Raw genomic sequence first — 27,478 nt, 5'->3', positions numbered from 1 at the left:
CATATTGTTATCCACATAAGAAGATAAAGCTCAGTGTGTGTGTGCGTGTGTGTGTGTGTGCATGCGTGCGAGCAAGCGAGCGTATTAATGTACTTAGCAATACTACTACTTAGTTCTTAAAACTTAAGGCTAAAACCATGGCAGCCATCCTCCAGTAACTTGTCAAAATAATAAAACACAAAGGGAAAAAGGAGCGCCACCTACTATCTGTTCTCTATCCCTTTAAAGAAACATGGAGGTATTCCTTTGGCCACACACATGCACATCTATAAAGGATGAAAATTAAGACATCAAGGCAGTGAGCATTGTTAAAAAAAAAAGAATGCCTCACAAGTGGCATTCTTTTATAAAAACAAGAACTGTATACAACACCCAGCATGTCAAAGGGCATCATTATAAACAAGCAAGATAAGGGCAAGACTCTTTCCAAGAGAGATGATGTAAAAATTGATCCTGTTAATCACTCCAGGAGACAGCTCTCTTAAACAGGCAAAAGGAAATGATCAAGAAAACGAAACAAAACAACAACAATAAAACCCAAAATTATCTATTTAAAGTACCACTGCTCTACCAAGAGAAGTGCACTACATGTGTGAGAACAAACAGAAAGGTTAGTTGCTGGAGTCTATGGCCTGTAAATTCAAGACTTAATGTACAAAGTGAAATAAAAGGACCTAGACTGTAAAGTGTTTTTCTTAAAAGCAAATTGCTTAATTTAAACACTTAAATTATTAAATAAAATCATTGAAAGTATTATATTAGTCAGGGCTGGAGAGATGGCTCAGCTGTGGGGAGCACTGGCTGCTCTTCCAGAGAACCCAGGTTTGTTGCCCAACAACCACATGGCAGCTCAGAGCTGTCTATAACTCAGTTCCAGGGTCCAGGGGACCGACACCCTCACAGAAACACATTCAGGCAAAACATCACTGCCTATAAAATTAAATAATCTTTTAAAGAAACACCTAGTATTTCTTTATATACCTCATACCTTATGTCCAAATCTGAAGACTTCTGTCGTCCTGCCAATTTTGTAATCTCTCCTTGAGACATAGCCTTATGAAGCCTTGCTTGTTCATCAACTGAAGAAAATCGTTGTGACGTCTGTAGGAATTATACATGGCAAAAACTTAAAATCAAGTAAACATGGTAGCATGACTGACAACTCAGTAATCATCAGTTCACAGTCACTGGCAATTCAGCAAGAACTCATCAGGAAGTGAGGGACACAGTCAAGACCATTCAAAGACAAACTCCAAAGAATCCAAATCTGAGAAATAACACAGCACTGTTTTGTACCTTTTTTTTAATTATTTTTATGGGTTATAGATTATTGTTATATCCAGTCAAAGTTTAAAAGAACTAGGCTACAACAGAAGAAAAAAATCACCTATGTTCTAAATTATAAATAATTTATGTTATCAAACTATCTTTTCAATTTTATGTACCCTCCTCTAAGGACAATTTACTTCTGAGAATTGTTATTCAAGTAATTTTCTTATATTTCATCTGTTAATGTATCCATTAGCCTTCTGATATGCTTGGCTATGGCACAACGTCAGAAAATACCCAGAGCTGTCACAGACAGATGTCTGTGGCCATACAGTGTACAGGAAATCCAGATCTAATGCATAAACAGTCAGACAGAATGGTTTTTAAAACAACTGATAAGAAGTAGGTAGCTTATACCTGCTTCACTTACTGCCTCAAGATATTACTTACTAGTTCCTGTGCTATGACAGAGAGAGGGAACCCCAGGTGAAATTCTACACTCCTTGAGCTGAACACATGCAGATAAAAGCTTATAGCAATCCAAGCACCTAGTGACCAAGTCACAATGTCGGGAAAGGGAGAGATGCACAATAGAAGAGATCTGAGATCACACAGGATTCCCTTTTGTACTTGGATTAGTACTAATCAATAGTGTTGTGTGTGAAAACAACCCAACGCCAACGACAGATCTGGAATGATTAAAGGTAAGGTTAGTAATGATGCTGGTGCCCAGAGCCAGGACCTCAACTCTGTCCTGCATAGGCCACTATAGGACACAAGTGAACTTGCCTCAGTAATCAAAATAATTACCCCTCAACTGAGCACTGTTTGGGTGTACGGATTTTGAAAGACCTGAAAGAATCAGACTGTTTCTAGAACAGTTATATTCCAGAACTGGAATATTAGCAGAAAATCATAGTATACAGAAAACTGAGAGTGAAAAAAATCCCTCAACTAGCCAGAAAAAAAAATAATAATGTAAACTATTAAATTTTAAAAAGTGAAAAGTAGGAATATAACAAGAAGAAAAATCAAGCCATTTAGATTGACTGAATTGTTCAATTAGAAGGATATTAAAATAGTAATTATAATTGTAATTTACATGGATGAAAAAGGGAAATGGAAAATGTATGTAAAATTCCAGAGATACCACCTCAACATACATCTTAAAAAATTCTACATATTGTCTAATTACATTTCTATAAAGTTCTAGAATAGAGTGAAGGAAGAAATTGAGTAGAAACATGAGGGAACTGATGTTACAGAAACCTTAATACTTGAAACATACATTTCATAGTTGTATACATATTCCTCAAAGAGCAAACTGTCAACTGAAGGTCTGCACATGTCACTGCATATACTAGACCTCATTTATAAAAATGAATAAAAAATGAATAAATCAATTATCAAGTTAATAACAATGCAATACATTCAATTTTACAAGGATAAAAGATATAGCACTTAATGTAATTGAAAAGAGTATATTCACTATCTATAAACTATGTTCCTCAAAAATACATTAAAGTCAAATATTAATCCAACTCTAGATTTACATGGGCATTTATCTCTCTCGGGGGAAAATGTGGAGGCTTTATTTTTGGTGCATATTCATTGAGATTACCAATCAGCAGGCTTACTGTTTATCCTTGTTTAGGACACAGAATACACATGTTGGCATGGCAACAGAATAAAACTGAAGAGGACTGATTATGGGATACAGATATTGAAGGTGAATCAAGATTTCAGAAAGAAAATAAAGTGTAAGCCTTAGAGATCCTCAGTCCATAAAGTGTTTCGGCAAGCATGAGAGCATGAAGACCTAAGCTCTAGCTCCAGAATGTAAATATTTGTTGGTGATGGTGATGGTGGTGGTGATGATGGTGGTGGTGGTGGTGGTGGTGATGGTGGTGGTGGTGGTGATGATGGAGGACCAGGTAGGGTGGTGCATACTTCTAATTCTAGCACTGGGAATGCAGAGACAGGCTGGTGTTTGTTGGGCAGCAGGCCCCACCAAATTGGTGAATTTCCACCCCAATGAAAGTCTCTTTTACCCAAAAACTAATGTAGACTATAACTGAAAGGCAATACCAAGAACTAATGGCTAAGCTCCATGCGAGTACTTACACATGCACTCATGTATTACAACACAAACACAAAAAAACAGTAGGTACTGGGAAGGCTGAGACTTTGCTGTTCCTAAGACAGCTGTATGTAATTCGGTAAGGGAATGGAGACTGTGCTCCATGGCTGTAGGAGGTTCATGGGAAGCTTGAATTTTGTGCTAGGAAATCAGACCAGAGTAGAACTACACTTTGGATTGAGAAAGCCTTCTTCTGATACATGAACTATACGCCTAACTAAATATTAAGAAAAAGAGGAAGTGGCTCAGAATGTTGCCATAAATTTTAAAGAAAAAAAGAAACCCATGGCTCCAGCTGCATATGTAGCAGAGGTTGGCCATGTCAGGCACCAATGGGAGGAGAAGAAGCCCTTGGTTCTGCCAAGGCTGGACCTCCCCAGTGTAGGAGAATGTCAGGGCAGGGGGGAGTTGGGGAAGGGGAACACCCCTATAGAAGAAGGGGAGGGGGATGGCATAGGGGGTTTATGGATGGGAAAGGGATTAACATTTGGAATGTAAATAAAAAATATCCAATAAAAAAAGCAACTGAAAAAACAATATATAAAAATAAAAAAAATTCTGACTTCTGCAATCATAAGATAATAGACTGTTTAAGACTCCAATTCTGAAATAATGTGTGTTACCCATTTAAAAAAGAAAAAAGAAAGAAAGAAACTGCTAGAATTTCATCAAGGTGGACTCTGGACCTGGGTCAGTGGCTGCTGACACAGCAGATTCTTTTGAGAGGGCGGGACTCTACCACAAAGGCCTTTTATATGGAAACCATATCCACCAAGCCACTGTTGGTGCTGGCCCTAGACGATGCCTTCGCACACACACTCCTAATCTTACACTCCTAATCTTTCTTTTTTTTATTTTTAGTTGCATGTGTGTGAGTGTAGGTTTGTACAGTGTGTGGGGGATGTGTCAAATGCTCCTGGAACTGTAGTTGGAATCAGTGGAGAGGGGCTTGGCATAGGTATTAGGGACTGAATATGGGTCCTCTGCAAGATCAGTACAAGAACTACTGAGGTGTCTTTCCAGCTCCATTGTTTTAAGTCAAAGTCTCACTATGCAGTCCTTGCTGGCCTGGAACTCACAAAGATCTATCTGACTCTGCTTCCTGTGTGCTAGGATTAGAGATGTACACTATTCCTGGTCTCATGACTCTTATATTTCTGATATCTGGTAATGCTATTTTAAATGATGGCATAAGGCTGCAATTAGTAAATTCTAGCAATGTAGAGGAAACACAAGATAAAATAACCCTATATTCCCAAACAAGAAAATAAGGGATTTTTTTTCCCCTAAGAGGGAAAAAAAAGGAATACTTAAGATATTCAACCTAAAAAAAAACAAAAACAAAAAAAACCCAAGATATTCAACCTATAAACTCAAGCAGCTTAAACACATAGTAACATTCTCAAAAAACTATCAAACAAGAATAAAAATAACAAAACCTAGTAAACACTTGCAAATAAGAGTACATGCAAACTTCAGATTACTTGCAGGCACATAGTGAAACATAATCCCAGAAATTCTTATAATCCCAACACCAACTTTTGCCAAGAATAAAGTCAGTCTAAGGAAACTGTGTGGAAGAACAAAAGATAAAACTGGCAGTAGCCTTATGACAGACTGAAAGTAAAAGACAGAAAGAAACGTTCTACCTGAAGCATCAACACAGAAGAGAAGCTGAGCAGAGTAGCTCACGCCTGAAGTCCCAGGTTTTGAAAGGTCAACACTGAAAAACTGCTGTCAATTTGACCAGCCTTCATTACAGAGAGAAACTTCTGCCTCAGAAAATAAAGGAAAAGACCTGAAATTGCTAAAGCCATAGCTTCTAGAGAAAAAGTAAATTTGTAAAAGGATAGGAAAAATTTCTCCTTTGGACACTGTATTATAAAGAAAAAGAGCTCAAAAATCCAGAATCAAAAAGTTAAAAGAGAAAGGGGAATGAAGCATTGCTTGATCACCAAAGGAGAACAAGCTTTCCATAAAGAAACTGTATTTTGTTACACTGATAGAGGAGATATTCTTAATTTTTTAATCCTATAAACCAACCCAAATACATAAAGGGAATAAATTAAAACATACAACACCTATACAAAAGTGCAATCATTAAGAAATTAAACCAAAATAAGAATCAAAACAACTTAGTCATTACTCCCTGTAACAGGTATGTCAGTATTACCCCAGTGGGCACATCTTCCTGCCACTGGTGTTGCTGTTCTTAGGGGTCCCAGCCAGGGAAGACTATTGATGCTGTATCCACCTCTGCAGCACGCACAGTGCCTTCCGACACTATGAAAGCTAGCTGGCAGGGGGACAGCTTGCTGCTCCATGGAAGAAAGTATATATCTGATATTGTAAATGTGGTCAAGAACCCATGTCTGGGAGGAAGAGGCAAGAGGATCTTTGTGAGTTTAAGGCCAATGTGGAATAGAAGTTACAACACAGCCCTATCTATATAATAAAAACCTGTCTCAAAAAGAAAATGGCGGGGCTGGGGATTTAGCTCAGTGGTAGAGCGCTTACCTAGGAAGCGCAAGGCCCTGGGTTCGGTCCCCAGCTCCAAAAAAAAAAGAACCAAAAAAAAAAAAAAAAGAAAATGGCTGAGGTCACAGGTGAGTGAAGACCTCACTACTGTCTTTCACCTAAACTGACAAGGCACTCCACTGTATTCTTAATATTTATGTTTATTTCCACAGACAAGTGCTATTCTCATCCTTAATCAGAGAAGCTTCTCTTTGCAGTGAAGAGCAGTGATTAAAGAGTCTCCTTGAAACTCAAGAGGCTTAGAATAAATGTTAGTTGACAGCTCAACCCTGAACAGGACATTTATACTACCCACTTAAGGTCCAGGGGACATTGAAAAAGAAGCAGCACAGCATAAGGAGGGGAGGGCTTATAAAATGGTTTCTTCAAGGCATGCCACAACTACAAACATGATCTTAAGGTAGCAGGGGTCGCCTGCACTGAGACTGTCAACCACCAGTCTGAGATGGGAGGGACTGATAGGGCTCAATCTCCCCATGATGAACCACTGGCAACTGATAGGTTCTAAGAAAAGAATAGTCATTGTCTTTCACAGTGTACAAAATAGTTCCAAACTTGGGGCTACATTGTTTGTTAAAATCAGTGGGCACAAAACAAAACAAAAAGGTATGTATGTATGTATGTAGGAAAGGAATCTATAGGGAAGAAGGTGGGAATGGAAGTGGAGAGGACGGAGGTAAGTAAAAGTGAGTACTGAGAAAAAAAGAATGTAATCAATAAAGTAAAATTAACCTGGAAATAAGTTACAAAGTACCAAAAGAGGGAAAGAAAAGCACAAAATTTTAATTGGGAAAATAATAAAGGCTATAAAAGCAAAAATTGTCAGAGAAAAGATAGATAAAGACAAACAAAAATCACTATTCCTAATACCTGAAGTTCCTAAACAAGAGACACAAAATAATAGTAAATATAAAGATAACTTCTCCAAAGACAAAACTAAGACAAGAATTTACATACAGAAAGAATCTAGTAGGTATAATGGATCATTAATCTAAAATGACCAACTCGAAACCATATCCTGAAACACCAGAAACAAAAGTCTGAACACTCAGATCAAATAAATCACAAATAACAGAGAATTAGAATGGCAAAAGACAATACTACATAAAGGTATCTATAAAACAGCATTTTCAAAAAATTTAGGCATAGCAAGGTGAACCACTGACTTAAAATGTAAATCATTTATTTTATTAGATATTTCTATTATTTTATGTATATGAATGTTTTGCTTGTATGCATGACAATGTGCATGCCTATAGGATCCTCTGGATGGGTATAAACCACAATGAAGGTACAAGAACAAGCAGTGCTCTTAACCACTGAGCCATTTCCATAGCCCCTAAATCATGGATTTAATGTAGTCAAGATGGCTCCGAAAATATCAAGGCTACAGAAAAAGAAAAAAGTCAGATGAGTTTGCCGTGTTCTAGATTTCTGTAACTGAGTTATGACTTAAAATTATTTTAAGTCCTTCCTGAGTAACTACTGACTGCTAGAAGAACTTCATCTAAGCAAATAAATTTAGTAGATCTAAGGTAAACACAAAGTTGGGACTTAAAGAGAAAAATATTAAATTATACGTTCTGACAAAGAAAAGTTTCTAAAACAGATATAAAGAAGATGAGCAATCAGAATGACTGAGAGTAGTGTCACAGATGCAAGTTAACTAGGTATTACTTAATAAAAACTGACTAAGGGATGGCGATACAGTCCTTTAAAAAATAAGAGTTATTATGGACCGACTTACCAGATCAATAAAGATCTGACTCACCCATGAAAGGGAAATACTTTTCTATTTTATTCAAAGTGGGATTCTACTTTACAGAAAACATTTAAGTGAAGATAAAATAAAGGGCTAAGCAAAGGCATATCAATGGAAGAGAATCAGAGATATTACTAACAAGAACCAAAAATTAAGAACTTTAAATGCGACAAGAGTGCTTCTTTAAATACTAAAAGCCAGAATTAAGAAGGAATAGAGGATTTACCTTACCATTCTCAGCCTGAGACAGAGCAGTATACAAAACATAAGGAAAATGTCAAGAACAGCATCAGGAAGAGGGAGAGATTATGGGTGTATTTTTAAACTTTATGCTATGAACAGAGTACTTTCATCAAATACTTGTGGTACATTCACAAAAACTGATCATATATACCAACTGTAAGTATTACAGACATTAAGATAAAAGCAGAAGCCAATGAAGTAGAAAATGGAAAAATAAGAATAATAAATAAAAATTATCCCTTTTTGGAAAAGATGAGATAGACAATGACTAGTGGGCTATGGTTACTGGGCTATGCCTTGGCAGCCACACCCTTTCTCTTTTTGGCCACCACAAAGGATATACTGCTTCTTGATAGAACCAAAGCAACAGAGCCACGTGACTAGGCCTATCATTTATGTTGTTACTTCGGGTAATTTTGTTATAGAAATCTAGAACACAGCGAACTTAAAAATAAACACAAATCTGTAATTAAGAAATGGTCAGTGGGTGTGGTGGCACAGACCTTTAACAGCAGCACCTGGGAAGCAGAGCTTTTTTTGTCTCTGTCAGACATGTAATTTAATATAGGGGTTTCTAAGAGTTCCAAGCCAATATGGCCTACTATAGCAAGTTTCAGCCTAGCCAGGCTATAGTAAGACACTATCTTAAAAACAAAGGGAGAGGAGTGATCGAACACAAAGATTTTTTTTTAATCATAAAAATACATGTTCCAGACTTCTATGTAAATAAATATTTAAAGGTAGATGAAACCAATAACTTTATAAACAACAAAAAGTGAAAGTTTGTCAAGCTGCATTAGGAAATATGTTTTAAGACCAAGTTCTTTAAAGGAAAAAAATTAGCAAGGAATTATGCCACAGCAGCAGCACTGTTTTAGGTGGTTTAAATCTGGGTAATGGCAAGGAAAAAAACTATGTGTAGAAATGTATGTTTCCTAAACTAATCTCACAGATAAATATAAACAATTTAACTAATTCATCATCTAGAAGACATACTGAAAAACTAAACACTAACACAGAAAGTTATCTTTTAAATGTACTTTAGCAGAATATGCTTTTGTTCTCCTTGAGTAAATCTCAATATAGTAGACACACAATCAAAGTGGGATTAAATATCCAAGAGAATATTGAAACTGCAGTTTGAAATAGAAGCTTTCAAAAAAAAAAGCATAAAAGTCGCAGCAGTGGGAAACTATTAACTTTTGCTTACCCTCTCCTACAAATGATTATTAATTAACCATCTTCAGATATAGTGTTTGTTTCAAATTCCCTTTAGGTGATTAATTTGCAATTGTTTTTAATTCTATAAGATCGGTGACTTTAAAACTAAAAAGAGCAGATGGCCATTTCTGCTAAGAACTAATACCATGCTCCCTAGTTAGCAAATACTGGTGGTGATAACACCATTTCGCCCAGGGAAAAAAATCCATTTTTTAGAAATTCATGTGCCCAATAAACTCAAATCCACTTTTGAAAACATGCATTTTGAGAATGCAATAAATTCAAAGTAAGATTCATCATCACAGTATCAGAGTTAGAGTATATGACACATTTTCAGAATCATCAGAGAAACACATTTTAAAACCATTCCTTCCCTTCCCTCTACCATCCCTCCAGTAAACATCTACTAGCTCATTCTACAAAGCAAAGCTTCCTCATGCAAGCATCCACCAGAAACCAGCACCACCACCACCAGTTCCTAAAACAGGCTAAAGAGGATAGATAGTAAGAAAGCTGGAGGTGACCGACACACTGTGCAAGAAGGTCTACAACTACTGGCATGCAGTGACTGTCAAGCAGGTGAACAGAGGCCACAACACCAAAGGAGCTAAAAGCTCCAAGCAGAAAGCCCAACTTCCTGGGTGATCCCAGCAAGAGTTCCCAGTGTGAAAAGTATTCTACCACTGACAGGACTAAGGAGTGTACAAAAGAAACTCTCAGGAACAAAGCAGCAGTTATAAAGTGCTAAGTTCTTCCATACACAATAAATCTATACAAACTAGATAATGCTATATTTTCAGTAAGATTTGTTTGTTCCATACAAAATTTTTAACTATTATATATATATATATATTATTCACTATATATCTACTATTATAACTCAAATATAGGGCATCTTCATAACAATTACTTAATCCTACCATCAAGAGCTCTGAACTCTACTTTATACACCTTAAGAGAAGAGTATAGATCATTTCCAACTTCTGCAGTTTTCAGGTCTATAACTTATTTTGTTTTATCAGGGAGCATGTTCTGTATTTTTTGTTTGTTTGTTTTGTCCTTAGGAAATGAGTCTAGCCTTCCATAAGAGATGAATATTCAGAATATTTGAGAAATCTAGAAAAATTCTAAATTGGTCTAAATATAATTCAAACATAAAAGTTTAAACCTCAAATATGTAATGACTCAAAGATCATCATAAGAGTCTTTCACAGTAAAGAAACATTAGAGAGAGTCGATTTATATAGGGAAATAAAAACTATTTCATCAACCATAATTGCTTTAGTTCCTATTAGACTTAGTTTATTAGGGTATCTATACTGTCATTTCCTAGAACAATCATAGAATAAAGCACATATGCATGTATGCGTGCGTGTGTGCGTGCATGTGTGTGTGTGTGTGTGTGTGTGTGTGTGTCTTCCTCTCTCACTCTACTTTTTCTATGTATCCTGGATAGCTTGGCCTGACATTATGTGGGCCAAGGTGGCCTCTGCTATTAAAATGCCAAGTGCTAGGATTAAAGGCACATTCACAATGCCCGGCTACCTAGTTTTTTTGAGTTTCTCACTGAATCTCGAGCGTGGCCATTTGGTAAAGCTGACTGGCCACAGGACCCTTGGGATTCTTCTATCTCTACCTCTAAGGTCTGAGGTTAAGGGCTCATACCGACATGCTTGGCTTTTTACATGGGTACTAGGAGTCTAAACTCAGGCCCTTGTCCAGCCAGCACTTTACCCCCTAAGCAACTATCTTGGCCCCAAGAATTAAACTCTTCACCCTAAGATAACTGTAAATGCAATCATACATATACTCTGTTGCTCTAATTTTGGTTCAAATGACAATAAAGTTATATCCTAAGCCAAAATGAATATGGGTTTATTCAAACTCAACTAAAATGTTTTAATTTCTGTTTAAAACAAATCCATGATAAACATAACCTATTTGGTTGGGTTGGTCCAGGATGACATTTTGCTCATTAAATTACATGTGTTTGTACTTTGCTAGAGATCAGGCCAGAGGCTTGCATGTACATGCTTGATTCTAGTAGTGTTTTTGAGATAGCCTGGCCTTCAACTATGTAGCTCATGTTGGTATTAAAATTTGGCAGTCCTGCCCTGGCATTCTAAATGTGTGATTATATCCATTTTAATCTTTGGGAGGCTTGATCTCACTGTACAGTTCAAGCTGGCCTTGAATTTGAGATAATTGTGTTCCATCATGCCAGTTACATTATACAAAATTCATGTTTCTTTTCTATTACTTACCAGAAAGGAGAAGGTAGGAACTTTAAAGCTTCCCCTATCCCTATTTTTTAAGTGAACAGTCTTTCAGTTAAAGTCTGAATTTATTTAACAGGCATTTTTATATACCAGGTCAGAAAACTCTGACCAATAAGTCAAATAAAGCCATTGCCTACTTCTCCCTATTTACTAAAATGCCATGCCCATTTTCATTGCATTGTCTATGACTGCTTTCACATGTAGTGGTCAAGATTAAGTAGCGTCAAGCAACTAAAACCATGATCTACAAAGTCTAAAATATTTATCATCTGGCCTTTTACAAAAATAAAAATTTAAAAATGATTCCTACTCTAGGCTTTTATAGGTAAAATAGTCAACATTTCTACATCAGTGCTAACTAAATAACCTTAATTTTGCCTAATTTACCATTTGATATATACAATTAAAGTGCCCCTTATTTGAGTTCTATTCAATTAGACTTAGCTTTTGTTGCTGTGTTCACTGAGGCTTCTAATGTACAAGCCATTACATGGAAAAAAGCTGTGAAGGTTAGCTTTAGATTAGCAAAGACTACTCCAGCAGATCTGCTTGCTGTTTTTTCTTATTGCTGTAAAAATTACCATTTCGGAGTCACTGTGAGAGGCCTGACCCAGGCTGGATACAGGCCCTAGCTCAGAGTGAGAAGCTTGGTCAAGGGAGAGAAGGGGCTCAATAATGTCATCGTAATCATCTTCCTCTGTATCCCCCTCCCCATCGGCAAAAGTACCTCTAGTCAAGAAATCGGAGCGCGTCCGCGCCATTCGAGCTTTCTTTTTATGGGCCGGTCTGGCAACCTGCTTGACCAAATGATAAAACAAATAACACAACAATGTTTTGTTTTTGTAATTTGGGAGAAGATGCCAATGAAAGAGGGCTCATGAATGTCTGGAAACTTCCCTCCACCCCATCATGCCCTATGCCCTGTCCATTAGCAGAAGTAACAGGGAGGACCAAAAAGAACCTATACTCATTACTGTGAACAACAGATAAGGATCCAAGTTAAGTCTACACTAGTCTTCTCCATAGGGAACTAAGTCACCCTTCAGTACCACAAGTCATACCAAAATCACCTGAACAAACTGTCCTTTTTTGCTATAATTTGTACTTTTAAGGTACCATTCGTGAGTAGTACACACCTTCCTAAATATAAAAGTCTTAGCCTATAAGCTTTTTTTAAAATAAATAAATGAATAAATAAATAAATAAATGAGTAAATATTGTGTTCTACCTATAAATATAGTAAATTCCAAAATAATGTGCACCTATGCTAATGCAAAGATAAAGAAGATCCAATACTTACCTCTCGTTGCCCAGGCCCTGCTAACTTAGATTTCCAAGCTGGTTCATCTTGTTTGTGGACTTGAGGATTTCCACTGTGTACACTTTAAACAAAATAAACAGGATTGTGCTTCAGTTCCTAGCAGATAGTCCTAAAGTATAGCATGAATTATAATTTTGTTTGTTTTTGTTTTTGACAGTGACTCTCTACATAGCCCTGGCTCTCCCAGAACTCACCAATTAATTCTAGCCTTGGGCTCAGAGATCTGTCTGCATCTGCCTGCTAAATGTTGGGATTAAAGGCATGTGCCACCACACCCTGCTATGAATTATAACTTAACAAGACAGGACAAGCCAAAAAAGCCTAGCAAATTCTATAAATAATTTCAAGTCTTAGTCAATCTCCAAATCTGACTTATTATATTTATTCTCATATTATGTGTAAGTATGTGTGTATGCAGGCATGTCTGTCTGTCTGTCTCCATTAGATAGGATCTCTCACTGAACCTGGAGTGTACTTTTTTCTTTTCTTTTCTTTCTTTGGCAAGGATGACTGGCCGGAAATCTCCAGCAATGTTCCTGTCTCCACTGGTCACAGAACTAGGGTTATAGGTGTGTGCAGCCATACTCAGCTTTAATGTGCGTGCTGGAGATCCAAACTCAGGCCTCCATGCTTGGGTAACAAGTGTTCTTAGCTACTGAGCCACCTCCCAAGTCCCCAGATTTATTCTTCTTATCCAGTCAATAGTATAACCAAGAATCTATATACATGATGAATTCAGAAGTCCCTGTGATAATCACTGTATATATTATACTATGATGGCATACATTTAAGAAAGGTAGCAGCAAAATTAGTTAAGAACCAAAGTAAAGGGACAGGAGGAATGGCACAGTGGTTGAGAGCATTGTCTGTTCTTCCAGAAGACCCAGGTTCAAATTCCAACACCCACATAGCAGCTCACAACTGTCAGTAACTCCACAGTCTGATACCCTCACATAAACCTACATGCGGGCAAGATACCAATGCACAGAAAATGAAAATAATTTTTTTAAAGAGAACCAAACTCAATTCAATAACGAGAAATTAAAAATTTTAAGTCCCTTCCATCTTTAGGATTCTTTTCTTAAACAGTCTTTTCATATAATCATAAAATATATGATAGTGATGAAGATCTTGTTTTACTTTGGGATGGTTCCTATTGGTTACAAAAAAAAAACTTTTCTGAGCTCTTATAAGTTTTTAATCTCTAACTTTTAACACTTGAGGCTAATACTAACAATGACAGAATAAGAATTGTTATTAAGCAAAAGGAAATGTGCTCCAAACAATACAGATACAGCATTGGGTTGTGAAAGTTCAATTTTGTCTAAAACAAAACAGTGGCAAGACTATTTTATCATTAAATTTCTATGTAGAAATAGACCGTCAGACTCTGATGAAAATTTGAACAGTACCTAGATTTTCATGGCACTAATTACTTTAATTTAGTATTATGAGTTTTAAATCCATCCTTAAACTACAAACTCCTTAGGAGTCTTGACTTAACTACTAGCATCAGACTAGTTCAAAATAGACAATAGCACAACACTAGATAAGTTAATTGTTTCTCCACTAGAACTTTCATAAATGAAGTCTAGGGGTTGTAAGAGGTTACCTTGAACTGGGGAGACAACTCAGTGAGTGCCAGCAGTGTGCTTAATAAACGTGCATGATGTCCCAGGTTTGATCCCAAACATCAGAATTTAAAACAAAACACCTAAACCTGAAAATAGCTTCTCATAACCTCTATGAGTTAAATGCTTCTGTGGTTAATTATAAACCAAGGAAGAACCCCACTGTAACAGATGTCTGACTTGGAAACGTAAGACAGGTCGTCCGTGGAGGTGCACGCCTTCAGTTAGCAGACACAGGCCGATCTCTAGATCAGCCTGATCTACACAGCAAGTTCCAGGCCAGCAAGGGCTACACCATCTCAGAAATAAAAAAACACATTAACCATAAAGTAGAAGGCAGTTGCCAGCAACGGATGAGAGGGAAAATAAAAGCTGTTGCATGAGTAAATTTCAGTACTGCAAGATGAAAAAAACATGTTGTATAATAACTTCTGTGTAACAACTGCTATTATACCATACATGTAAAATTTATGATACTAAGCTTTATAAGTGATTATCACACAAAAAACATAAAGACATTAATGAAGACCATAAACAGGACAGCAGCTGTGTGAAAATATACTAAGTTCTGGAAAGCCTCACAATAACCAGTTTGGATCACTACACTTCATAGCTCTATAGCAACCAAGACATGCTGAATGCCTGGTACACTTACAAGCACATCATTGCCCTTTACAAATGATTTCTCAATAAATAAGGAAGAATACCAAAAAACGTGTTATCTACACCCAAAGATTCCTAGGATATAATTATTTATATTTACAAAGGGGGAAAATCAGATGAGAGCAGCATCCATGTACACAGAGTAGAACACAAATCACTTCAACAAACTACTCTAAGAAACTCCTCACTGAACTATAAAAATACCGATGTCACTTACAGGGGAGTAATCACATTGTCTTTTGGTGTGAAGAAAATAGGTCTCGAACTTCCCTCTCTGGAAGGGTCATCAGATCTGTGGCTGTAAGAGTGAGTTGACTTAAAGTGTTCTCTTTCTGTATTGCGATTATTGGAGAGTCTACAGGCAGCATCATGTTGGGTACCCATTCTTTCTGTCTTGGTTAATTCCTTGACAGTTCTAGATTGGCATGGGCTTCCTTTTCTTTCAAAGAACAGGGTAACAGGTCGGTCTTTTGGGGGTAAATGAATGGAGGGACTATCTTTTGTGGCAAGAGCTGATGGGGAACCTAGTACACCAGCTTCTCCCTTACTTGGAGTATTTTGGATATGCAGAGAAGATGGCCTCTCTACTTTTTGTCTTGACTGGTAAAAGGATGGTGCCAAGAGAGAGGCCTCAGTTCGTGACTGTTCAATTGTCTTGAAAGCCTTGCGTTCCTTCTCTAAAATATCTGTCTGCTGACGAATCTGTTCCATCATTTCTTTTTCATTCTGCTGCTGTAACTGCTTTTGCCTTTTCTCCTTTTCAATATTCAGCTTTTCTAGCTTCTTAAGCACAGTACATGAAGAATCTGGATTCAAAGGAGTCACCTGACCTGAAAACTGACACTTCCTGGCTTCTCTGTTAATATCCAGAGTAAGAGTTGTCTTCAAAGTGGTTTCTCTTTCTGGTAGTTTGTTTCTTTGGATACTTGTATCTAGTTGGGAGCTTGTTTTCAGAGGTTCTTGATGAGGAATATAAAAAAATGTAGGCAGACTACTTGAAACAAAAGAGTCTCTCAGCTGAGATTTACAAGTGATGGGTTGAGAACTATAGACAAGCTTTTCCTCTGCAGTTCCATTCTTCAAATGCTCTGAGTCAGAGGATGCTCCTTTTCCAGAAAACGTAGAGCTTGTCTCACTTGAGGCACTGAGGGCATTATTTTGTGAATCAAATTTTGGATTGGTAAATGTACTGGGTGATGAAATTTTCAATTCTCCATCATCTAAAATGAGGGACTCTGGTTTGCTCTTTTGGTTCTCATCACAGGTTAAAAGTTCTAAGCTCCCTTGAGAGCTCTCACTATCAGGTGTACCCTGTGGAGATTGAAGGCCTTCAGGCATCAATTCTGTAGACCATCTACGTTCCTCTGAAGGAGACATGCCACCAAGAGAACGGACTTTGAGCAATTCTAAGCTAAATATAGCTTGTTCTAATTCTCTCATTCTCCGACTTTCTCTTTTGGCCCGACCTACTTTTTTCTGATGTAGATCTTCCAATGACTTGGGCCTCTGTCTTACAATCACATCCCCCTGTAAATCTGTACCACTTTGGCTCCTGCCTCTCTCCTGTTGCTTGTCTGGAGACTCCTTTGAGAAGTCCATTGAACTCTCCCGGCTAATTCGATTACTCTCTATCACAGATTTACATTCTTCTATGGCTTTCACTCTGTTGGCAAAGGAACGATCCTCCCACTCAGAAGGGTCTGAACCCTGGATTTCTAGAGGTCCACATGTCTTGATCTGCGCCAATCCATGCTCTAGTTTTGTTTCTTTCAGCCTTTCCTCTTTTAAAGCCTTATATCTATACAAAAATAGACAAAGTAGGTTATCGATAGTTCTTGGTTACCAATAAAGGCAATTAAATTTACAATAAGTTTTAATAGAAATACTTTTTGAAAGTGGAATCTTGCTATCCTTAACTATGTTCAAAGTCGGCACTAAACTTCAGACTCAAGAAATCTTCCTGCCTCCACCCCTTATTTAGCTAGGACTAGTATGTGCATACCATTGTATTCATGAATATGTTTCTAAAAGTAACTTGATTGTATTTGTTCAATTCTTTACATGAATAATTCCTAACTGGATAGCCTAGACAAAATGTTAACTATACTAAAACTCCATTAATATCATTATTTTAATATAGTACAATAGAGATCAATGTTCTTAAGGTAAAAACAAAAAGTTGACTATTTACAAATTTATAAGATTGAACCAAATGTACAGTTTTTTTCTTAGCAGTTATGACCATAGGTCATGGAGGTTTCCAACCTGATTTAATTTAATGAACATTTATTTAACTTTTGCTAAAGCCCAGACAATACAGGTTAGAACTGGTACTTTTATCATAGTCTAGTGATTAAAAACACAATAATAAAAGTATTAAAGCAGAGGTTGAAACAAAGGAACTATGAAAACAGAAGGAACAACTGCTTCATTAAAATAAGATTACCTTTGTCGTGCTCTGAATCCTCTATATATTGACTGTAACAGGATAATTTTATTCCTTTGTTCTTTGTACTTCTTACTTTGCCTGTAGCCCCTCCATCTTGACTGTATACAGGTAGCAGCCCTGTGTCTACGCCTACAGAGTTCCCTCCATCTCTGCTGGATAATGACAGCTGCAGCTCGTAACTCCAAGTACCGCTGCCTCTCTAAGTGAGCACGCCAGGACGCTTGAAGAAGGGAAGCTGCACTAGCCATGATGAAAGCATCTTTCTCCACAGCCGCATTTCTAACTTGCTTCTGATTTAGATAGTTCCTCCAGAATCGCTAAGGGAAATGAAAAGAGAAAATGGCTGTCACATTACCACTCGTTAAATAGAAGAGGTAAAATAGGCTAAATTTCTATGTCTACACTTTAAGCATATGTAGCTAACTTGTTGGTGGTTAAAAACTAATAGCAACAACAACATTAGCGCCTTCTATGCTGCCATTGAGTTGTGTTGATGCTTTGGTTGGTCCAGGTTTGGTCTCGCCTATAACCTGCTGCTGTAGGTGTAATGGAAGTTAGGACTACTTTACAGGAGGTACTGGAGATGACCTCCTCTAAGACCAAACGCCTTATCAGATGGGATCCACAGAATTGCCAAAGCCTTAAATTAAGCAAGTGCCATGCTCATGTTTGTGGTTTTATACACAACTGATGAGCCGTGTTAATGGAGGCCCTTTGACAATGGGCAGGCCTCTGCAAAAATTCATCAGGAGAAAAGTTCCATGAAGTAGTGGTTGGGGATTATGGCAAAACAAAAACAAAACAAAGCCCACAGGTCAGGCTTTTATCCAAGGACACATCAAATGTAAAATAGTAAGTAAAAACTTGGCTCTTTAGAAAACAAAAGCTGTCTTTGCTTATTACAACTGTTATTTCAAATAATCTAGTTGAATTTAAAATTATACAATTTAAAATTTTAGATGTTTTCATATTCTATAAATTAATAGGCTCTATTTTCTTTCTTTTTTTATTTATCTGTTTATTTTTTAGGGTGTCTCCACTGTAGCTCTGACTTTTCTAGAAATGTATATAGGCAGGCTAGCAGGCTGGCTTTAAACTCCATGCAAATCAAAATCACTTGGAGAGTCCATCTTACTATACCTGTCAGAATGGATAAGATCAGAAATACAAGCTCATGCTGGTGAGAATGTGGAGAAAGGAGAACACTCCTCCATTGCTGGTGGGACTGCAAACACACACAGCCACTATAGAAAGCAATATAGCCCTTCCTTATTTCAATCAATCTACCTCAAGACCCAATCATACCACTCTTGGGCTTATATCCAAAAGAGGCCCCATCCTACCACAAGGACACTTGCTAAAATATGTTCATAAAGGCTATATTCATAAAAGCCAGAAAGTGGAAACAACATAGATGTCCTTCAATCAGAGTGGAAAAAAATGTGGTACATTTACACAATGGAGTATTATTCAGCAGTTAGAAAACAAAGTAACATGAAATTTCCAGGCAAATGGATGGAACTCGGAAAAAGAAATCATCCTGAGTGAGGTAACTCAGGGTCAAAAAGACAAGCATATACACACAAATAAGTGGACATTCGTTGTGAAGTAAAGGATAATCATGCATAATCTGCAGAGCCAGAGAAAATAAGTAATAAGGGTTAAAGGGGGAAGACAAGGATGTACCTGGGGAGGGCCAATAGAAAAGAAACGTCAAGGGTGGACTGGAGCGGGTGAGGATGGGAACAGGAGGAATCAGGAGGAGGGCTGGAGGGGGAGAATCATTGGAGAGATGACTAGAATTGAGCATTTTGGGAGTGAGGTAAAAATCCAGTACAATGGAAACTCCATGGAATCTACGAGCATGACACTAGCAGACTCCTAGCAGTGGGGGATACAGAGCCTGAACCAGCCATCCTGTACAACTAAGCAAGGTCTCAAGTGAAGGATTGGGACACCAACCCAGCCACAAACCCTCCAACTTACAGTGTACCATGCTTGCAGGATATGAGGAGCTTAGCAGAATCACCATTAGAGAAACTGATGGGAACAGATGTGGAGTCCCACAGCCAAATATTAGATGAAGTCTAGGGTGTCCCTTAAAGGATAGGGCATAAGGATTGGGGAAACAAAGAGTCAGAAGTACCACAAAAACAGTCTACAGAATCAACTCACTGGGACTCATGTGGGCTCACAGAGATCAGGGTGCCTGTATGGGCCTGACTAAGTGCTCTCTCTATATATGTTATGGTTGTGTAGCTCAGTGCTCGTGATAACACTGGGAGCAAGAGCTGTCTCTGACTCTTCTGCCTGCCTTTGGGATGCTTTTCCTCCTACTGGGATGCCTCATTCAGCCTTGCTGTGAGAATATGGACCTGGTCCTATTTATAGCTTGTTATGCCATATTTAGTTGATGTCCCTGACTCTGAGGGGAGGTTAAGGGTGGTGGTGGGTGGATCTGGGAGAAAGAGAAGGTAGGGGAGGGAAGGGAAAGTGCAGTTGGATGTAATATATGAGAGAAGAATAAATTAAAAGGAAAAAAGAAATAAGCATGATTCATTCTCATCACTAAGGTTTCATTATTATTTAAATGTTTCACAGTAAAATGGCTCTTTCATATGGAGAATCTCTTTCTCATCCTACCTGAATAATAACAGACGCCTGTCTCAAGTGAAGGAACTGCTGCCTAGAGAGCAAGACCCTGAACCACCGCTGCAGCAGTATGATTCTGCGAAGCACTTCCTGATGAAGCAGATCCTGTAAGTGCTGTCGTTCATGCTCCTTTAGGAACACCTATCAGAAGGAAGACAAGGAATAAAGCTTAAGAAAAAATGAAAATTATCCATGTATTATTATTTCCGTGGTAAGCTTTCAGAGAAAACACATATAATGGCAGAAATGCAAACAAAGTACTGATAAATGGTTCTCTCACCTGGACTAAAGTAATCATTCTCAAACTGAAAAAAAGATGCTTGTACCTGAGAGGAAATGGGAAAATGATAAAAGCACCAACTTTTCACTGTCAAACATTACGCTACATTACTGCCTCTCATCTGGAAAAAATATTACTGTAAAAGATCAGGATACCTCTGGATAGTATGTCACAATTTTTGAAAATGTTGGATTAAGGGGAAAACTGAAACCACAGACCTTGAAAAACGGTTATAAACCTGAAGGAGCCAACGATAACCATCTACTGTGCATTGAAGGCTTCCTATTCCCCAGAGCCAAAAGTAGGTATATACGAAGTATAAATTAGACATATCTCTTTGGAAGCAGATTTATGATTCATCTTTAGGAGCAGGCAGATATCATATTACAGGAGTTAAAGAGTAAACTACTAAGGATTAGAGTTAGATGATCTTACCTGAGCAACATAAAAGTTAAAAAAACTAAAATTACTCAATAATTAATCTTCACAAAGTACTGTTAGATATTATGAAGCTAGAGTATGGAAGTGGGCGTTATTTTGTCTTATGTTTTATAACAAATGCTCATGTAGCCCAAGCTGGCAGGGAATTTCTATGCAGCTAGAATGATCATGAATAAGTAATTTTCCTGGTACTGTTTTCTAGTGTGTAGATTGTAGGCATGCAGTTCTATTGCCTAACAATAAGGAGGACCAGTCAGTGCAAGTGAGGAAGATATATAAATTTAATGGGGATTATAATTGAGCATGAGGTCAATAAAAGGAAAGCATCATATTTAAGTGATTTTAATAAATGGGTAGAATACATTAAATAGAATGACTAAAATAGAGCATAAATAGTAGTTTAATATTTTCAAAGTAATATAGAGGAAACAAGCTAAGGAGCAAGAAATAAAATGGAATCAGGAATAAAGAAACAGGCTGAGATATAAGAATCAATTCTAAGAAAAGAACCAAAAGAAGATTTTTTTTACAAAAGGATTAAATCAGTTAGGTAAGCCCAAGATGATCATGGTTTTCTCCTTGAAAATTGAATGAAAAGGAAGAAAAGAAGAAGGAAGAGGAGGAAGAAGAAAAATATAAATAAAAGGTAATAAAGAAAATAGCTGAAAATGGCAGTAGAGGAATCTGGATGTTACTGTAGACAGGATAAGTTGGTCATTACAGTAGAATATCTTAGACATGGTTTGAATTACAGATGAAGCTGTAGTCAGAACACTGGCCAGAAATTCTAATGATTAATACTAATTGCATTTTATTTTAGGTTGTACATAGGTCAGGTAACAAACTACAGAAGTCAATTCTATTTATAGGTATATCATATGAGTTCTGGAATTAAACTCAGGTTATCAAGCTTGATGGCAAGCACTTTTATTGCTAAGCCATTAAAAAAATAAAAAACAGGGGCTGGGGATTTAGTTCAGTGGTAGAGCGCTTGCCTAGCAAGCACAAGGCCCTGGGTTTGGTCCCCAGCTCTGAAAAAAAAAAAAAAAAGAAAGAAAAAAAGAAAAAAGAAATAAAAAGAATAAAGGACCTAGGGTCAGTAATGAACCTAAGATAAAAGAACTCCTAAAAATTGTCTTCCACGGGTGTGCTAGCATTCACACATTATCCATGTACAAATATAATAATAATAATAATAATAATAATAATAATAATAATAATAACAACAACAACAAATCAAATTTATGGGCAACCAAGATAGCAGAGTAGGTAAAAGCACTTGCCACCAAGACTGAAAACTTTTAATTTACATATTAAAAACTCTCATCCCTGGGACTCACATAGTAAAGGAAGAGAACTGATTCCACATGTATTCCTCTGACTTATACAACCCTGCCATGGCCCGTTATACACGGAGAGAGAGACAGGTAGATAGGTAGGTAGATAGACAGACAGACAGACAGACAGATACATAGATAGAGGAAGGTAGATAGATAAGGTAGGTAGACAGAGATAAACAAAAAACCATCTAACTTAACTTCCTTGTAGTAACTTAATGCAAACTGATCTTTTCATAAAAGTCATAGACAGAGACAGGTATTATTATTAAAATATAAAATCTCTCAATTTTGACTAAAGTCATATATACTTACCATGGTTTTTCCAACTTGATAATTATCAGGATTGATATTTATTTTTCTGAAGAAATCTTGAATGTTAAATTTTGATGGGATAATATGTTGGGGAAGAAGTACATGAAAGTGGCTCACAAAATCCTGAAAAGTAAAAAGATAATGGTATCTGATCACAAAGTAACTAGATGAGTACTATGCCCTAAATGGATTATCCCTTTATTAATGGGTTTTTCAGCCTTTTTAGTAAAAATAAAACTTTATTTAAAGCAAGTCAACAAGGAAGAAAATCAGAATACACTGTAAGAGAGGAGCGAGCCACACACACACACACACACACACACACACACACACACACACACACACACGAGTTGAAGGTATTCTAGAGCCTGTTTTCTAATTCTTTTAAAAGTAGAAGGTAAACTGGCAGGGGTAGAAACTGATAAGAGAGTGCGTAAGAGAGTAACCAGAATTAATTATATACATGTAGGAAATTGTCAAAGAACAAACTTATTAATAAAAAAGTAGGGTGAACAAAACAAAGTGTTACTTTAAAATGCTATAAATAGGAGGGACAGGAAAGATGGCTCAGTGATTAAGAGCACTGAGCACTTTACCAAGGTCTGGTTTATACAGTCTAAGTGTCTATATACCTGCTAACAACAATCTGTAACCTGCTGGGAAGAATGTGACGCCTGCTCCTGCCCTTCCAAGGCACTATACTCACATGGCACATAGCTATACACGCAGGCACAGCACACATAAACATAAAATAAAACTGAAAACATCTTTTAAAAATATAGTTTTAAAACCAGTAAAAGTTACCAAGCTTGAAACATTATACTAACAAATGGAAACTGAATTTTAAAAAGAAGGGCAGAAGTTGGTAATTGGTTATTCTTTTTGAGAAAGTCGTACCAAAGACCAAAGAAAAGTCATTTAGCAAAATCCTGAAATCTTAGTAAGGGGGTCATAGGAAATACAGCAGATATTGGAACATACAACTGAGAAAAAAGCTTTCTCTTTCCAAACAGCAAAAATTGCTCAGTTCCTGTAAGGTTCAAATATAATATTTACACACAGAGCAGACTGCTGAATAACATTCTATAGCTTGCTTCATAGATAAGAAATGCTACTAAGAAAACTTCAGGGAAAACCAAATGAAACCTTTTTATTTGACTAGATAATTCTCATTGAATTATTTCAATTATTGAAAAAAATCAGTGTGAAAACTGCTAAATTATGGTTAAACTGAATATTGATAAACATTCAGATCAAATGAGAATAGCCAAGCACTATACTCTATCATGACATACATTCAACAGAACAGCTCTCCTTTCAAATAAGTGGTAAATGAGTCCCAAAGATATCCATATCTAGAGATATATAAAGCAAGATATGTAGAAACAATTTATGTGATATGAATATGTACGTATGTATGTATAAGTATGTAAATGTATTATAGAAGCGTATAACCTGGAAAGAATATTTGGAGCTATATCCAGATTGGCGAATTCTAACTGTCTCCAGCATCCCAGTGTACCGAAGCTGTCTTAGTACCAAGGCATCACTGAATCTTAAGGGCAGCTAAAACAAACAAGCAAAGAAAAAGTTAGTATATCTTTAAATTCAGATTTGTCTTAAAAGTACAACTGAACTTTAAGTAGCCAGGAACTGACTAAGGGATTAAGATGCAGTTAAATTGACAAGCTCTCCTAACTGGTACCATATGAGAAGATGACTGCTTGCCCTAGAATAATGAGGGAGAAATCAACTTTCTAGGCTCCTCTAGTCATAAAGGCAAAGGACCAACAATACTCAGTAGAAATGTAAATGTCCAAAGGCCTCACAGCTCAGTCACCACAAATGTCACTGATGCATTTAACCAAGGGTTGTTTAGAATTGTGTTTCTCTCTCTCTCTCTCTCTCTCTCTCTCTCTCTCTCTCTCTCTCTCTCCCTCTCTCCCTCTCTCCCTCTCTCCCTCTCTCCCTCTCTCCCTCTCTCCCTCTCTCCCTCTCTCCCTCTCTTCCTCTCCTGGCTTGACACACACACACACACAAAAAAAAAAAAAAAAAAAAAAAAAGAATTGTGTTTCATCAAGATGTTTATCTAGTGCTGTCACTAAGAAAATAACTCCTACTTCATCTGTTACCTTGGCTTAAAACTGACAAAATTCTCCTAATAAAAGGCAAAAGGTGTTTATTTTTTGTAAAATTTTGCTTACGACATAGGCATCAAACACAGAAAAAGAGGGGAAAAAAATCCTGGTAGTCTTAGGAATGTTAAACTCCTTTATTACATAGGCACTCACAGGAAGGAGGCTCAGATTCCCCTAGGTATCTCAGAGGTTATATTTCTAAGCATTCTAAAGAGATGTATTTGTAGCTTTTTATATTACTTCTAGGTCAGTTCTCATAATATTATTTTTAATAATCTTTTGAGTCAATTCTTTTTTTTTTTTTTTGGTTCTTTTTTTGGGAGCTGGGGACCAAACCCAGGGCCTTGCGCTTCCTAGGCAAGTGCTCTACCACTGAGCTAAATCCCCAACCCCTTTTTAAGTCAATTCTTAATGGGGCATGCAAGCTATCAAGGAAAAGAAATCAAATGAATTTATGTTAAATAATGAGAGTTAGCATACATTGCAGGATATTCAATAACATTGTGAAACACAAAAATGTATATTTTTTTGAATTTTTTTTTTTACTAGAAAACCTGCTTCTAGTTGTGGTTTGGTTCAGCCATAGCATACACCTTTAATCCAAGAGTTTTCGGTTTACTGTAATCAGGATTAAATAAAGTCAACCTTAGGTCAAAGGGTTAAAGCAAGCAGTCAGTTGACAGGGAGTGAACATAGAAAAAACAGAGAGAGTAAGAGGAAGTCAAGAGGGTGGATAGAGAGATGTACAGGAAGTAGAAGGGAGGAACATTCAGTTTGAGGAGTTTTATGACACTGTGGAGAAGAAGAACTTCCCTTTCCTTTTGTGATGTTGCTAGGAAGAATACTCAGCCTTCTGGACTGGTTACTTTCTCTGCCTCTCTGAGTTAGCAGGCTTTCACCCCAGCATATTCTTCATTAGTAAAATTGAATGGTTGAGGTTTTGTTAAAAACAGTACATGTGTATGTATGAGTGTGTTATATGTCTAAATATATGTTACATATATTCAGAACTTATCCTGAGACCTGATACATTTTATTAACTAAACTTTTGAACAGTGAGGTCTCAATAATTGAAACTTAAACTTCTATTCAATACAAGCAGTAACTAAGCACTTCATAACTGTAAGCTATTAATACTCAAAAAGGACTATGATTTTTAGTATTATAATTACAGTAGATCATTACACAGATGAAATATTTAAGCCATGGAATAACAAAAGAACTCAACTACAGTGTGTGTGTGTGTGTGTGTGTGTGTGTGTGTGTGTGTGTGTGTGTGTGTTCAGAAGCAGGTATATGTATGCCACAGAACACATGAGGAAGTCAGAGGACAACTTAGGAGAGTCAGTCTCCTTCTATTGTGTGGGTTCTGTGAACAAAAAGGTTATAAAGCTCAGCTCAAGAGACTTTACCTGCTGAGCCATCTCACCAGCCCCAACACAAAGTGTTTAAACAGCAGAAATGCAGACTGTTTATTAAAAATGAAGTAAAATATGACATAATTCCTACAAGCTGTCCTCTGACCTCTACATGTGTACAGTGGCAATGTGCACACATGCATGCAAACAAATAAGATGAACTTAATATCTATTGTATTTAAGCTTTTTAGATACAAACTACTTTTCCTTTAATGAACATAAAAATGACATATTTACACATTAAATTTTGACAAGTGCTAAATTAAAGGTACTGCAATAGAAAAGGTATGGGCAAAAATTTCTAAGCAAGAGACATAGACAATATCCAACAGAGGAGATTAATTAGCCTTTAAGAGTGTAAGAACACAGCGGTAGAGCGCTTGCCTAGCAGGCGCAAGACCCGGGGGGGGGGGGAGGAAAAAAAAAAAACCAAAAAAAAAAGAGTGTAAGAACAACAATGCCAACCAACCAGAGCTCCCAGGGACTAAACCACTACCCAAAGACTACACATGGACTGACCCATGGCTCCAACTGCATATGTAGCAGAGGATGGCCTTGTTGGGCACCAGTGGAAGGAGAAGCCCTTGGTCCTGCCAAGGTTGGACCCCCAGTGCAGGGGAATATTGGGGGAGAGTGGGTATGGACAGGAAACCGGGAAAGGAAATAGCATTTGAAATGTAAATAAAGAAATATATCCTATTAGAAAAAGTATATAAAATTTTCATAGGAAAAAAATCATTTTTCTCATGGAATTTCAAGGGGTAATACTTGCCTCTCAGATTCTAGTACACACCGAGTCAAATCCACAAATAACTTACAGATGTGTAAGTATGAAAATAAAAAACTAGCTATAGATAATATTTACAGAGTATTATATTTCTGTACAGAACGTATGCATAGTTCCTCTCTATTCAGACTTCATTTTGAAGTAACTTCAATGATATGCTGTCATGTATACAATACTTTTACCTTTTCAGCATTTGAGCGAATGCATTTTACAAAATATGGTTCTGCTTGATCAAGTGTCTCCATCAGCTTGCTTAAGGAGACCTGCAATAAAAGTAGTGTCATTAGAATGCTCTTTTATTCAAGAGTTGATAACAAGTAACTTATAAACAATTATGTGGCAAAATATACAAAAAAAACTTCTATACATATGTAAAAAAAATGTTTCTGAAAAGGAAATTGTATGTATTCCCATTCTGGTTAAATCAAGAATTGTTAAGGATAAAGAACACAATTTAATCTTAATCTTAAAATAGATACTCTGACAATAGTTATTATTGCAGTTACATTTTAGAACACTCTAAAGAGAGGATAATTTTTCACTGTTTTTCACATTCATTAACTAACTTTGTTAAAATGAACATTTTGGGTAATT

The 27,478-nt window shown here is 36.9% G+C and overlaps 1 protein-coding gene and 1 long non-coding RNA gene across 15 annotated transcripts in view; one reads left to right on the top strand and one right to left on the bottom strand.

Moving 5' to 3' along the window:
• Positions 1 to 27,478, bottom strand: part of Myo9a (myosin IXA) — a 203,242-nt gene that overhangs the window by 51,979 nt on the left and 123,785 nt on the right. For 5 of the 12 annotated variants that reach the window (XM_063264814.1, XM_063264815.1, XM_063264819.1 and 2 more), the window contains 9 exons: positions 27,067 to 27,147; positions 23,997 to 24,107; positions 22,542 to 22,664; positions 20,160 to 20,309; positions 17,514 to 17,833; positions 15,285 to 16,865; positions 12,753 to 12,834; positions 12,034 to 12,249; positions 989 to 1,101 (listed from right to left, as the gene is read on the bottom strand). In XM_063264814.1, the coding sequence (XP_063120884.1) occupies positions 989 to 1,101; positions 12,034 to 12,249; positions 12,753 to 12,834; positions 15,285 to 16,865; positions 17,514 to 17,833; positions 20,160 to 20,309; positions 22,542 to 22,664; positions 23,997 to 24,107; positions 27,067 to 27,147 (2,777 nt within the window). The remainder of the gene's footprint in view (positions 1 to 988; positions 1,102 to 12,033; positions 12,250 to 12,752; positions 12,835 to 15,284; positions 16,866 to 17,513; positions 17,834 to 20,159; positions 20,310 to 22,541; positions 22,665 to 23,996; positions 24,108 to 27,066; positions 27,148 to 27,478) is intronic. The other 7 variants (XM_063264818.1, XM_063264816.1, NM_134335.2 and 4 more) reach the window with 4 other exon arrangements.
• The window catches only part of LOC102546766 (uncharacterized), a 50,665-nt gene continuing 24,283 nt past the window's right edge, over positions 1,097 to 27,478 (top strand). For 2 of the 3 annotated variants that reach the window (XR_005488232.2, XR_010054413.1), the window contains exons 1-2: positions 17,752 to 17,890; positions 20,118 to 20,275. This is a non-coding gene — a long non-coding RNA (uncharacterized LOC102546766). Of the gene's footprint in view, positions 2,999 to 17,600; positions 17,891 to 20,117; positions 23,455 to 27,478 lie in introns of those variants that run through there. The other variant, XR_010054412.1, reaches the window with a different exon arrangement.

Source organism: Rattus norvegicus, chromosome 8 (genome assembly GCF_036323735.1).
Source record: "Rattus norvegicus strain BN/NHsdMcwi chromosome 8, GRCr8, whole genome shotgun sequence".
Lineage (NCBI taxonomy): Eukaryota > Metazoa > Chordata > Mammalia > Rodentia > Muridae > Rattus > Rattus norvegicus.
The sequence above is the reverse complement of the archived record's forward strand: the minus strand, read 5'-3'. Positions and strand labels throughout refer to the sequence as shown.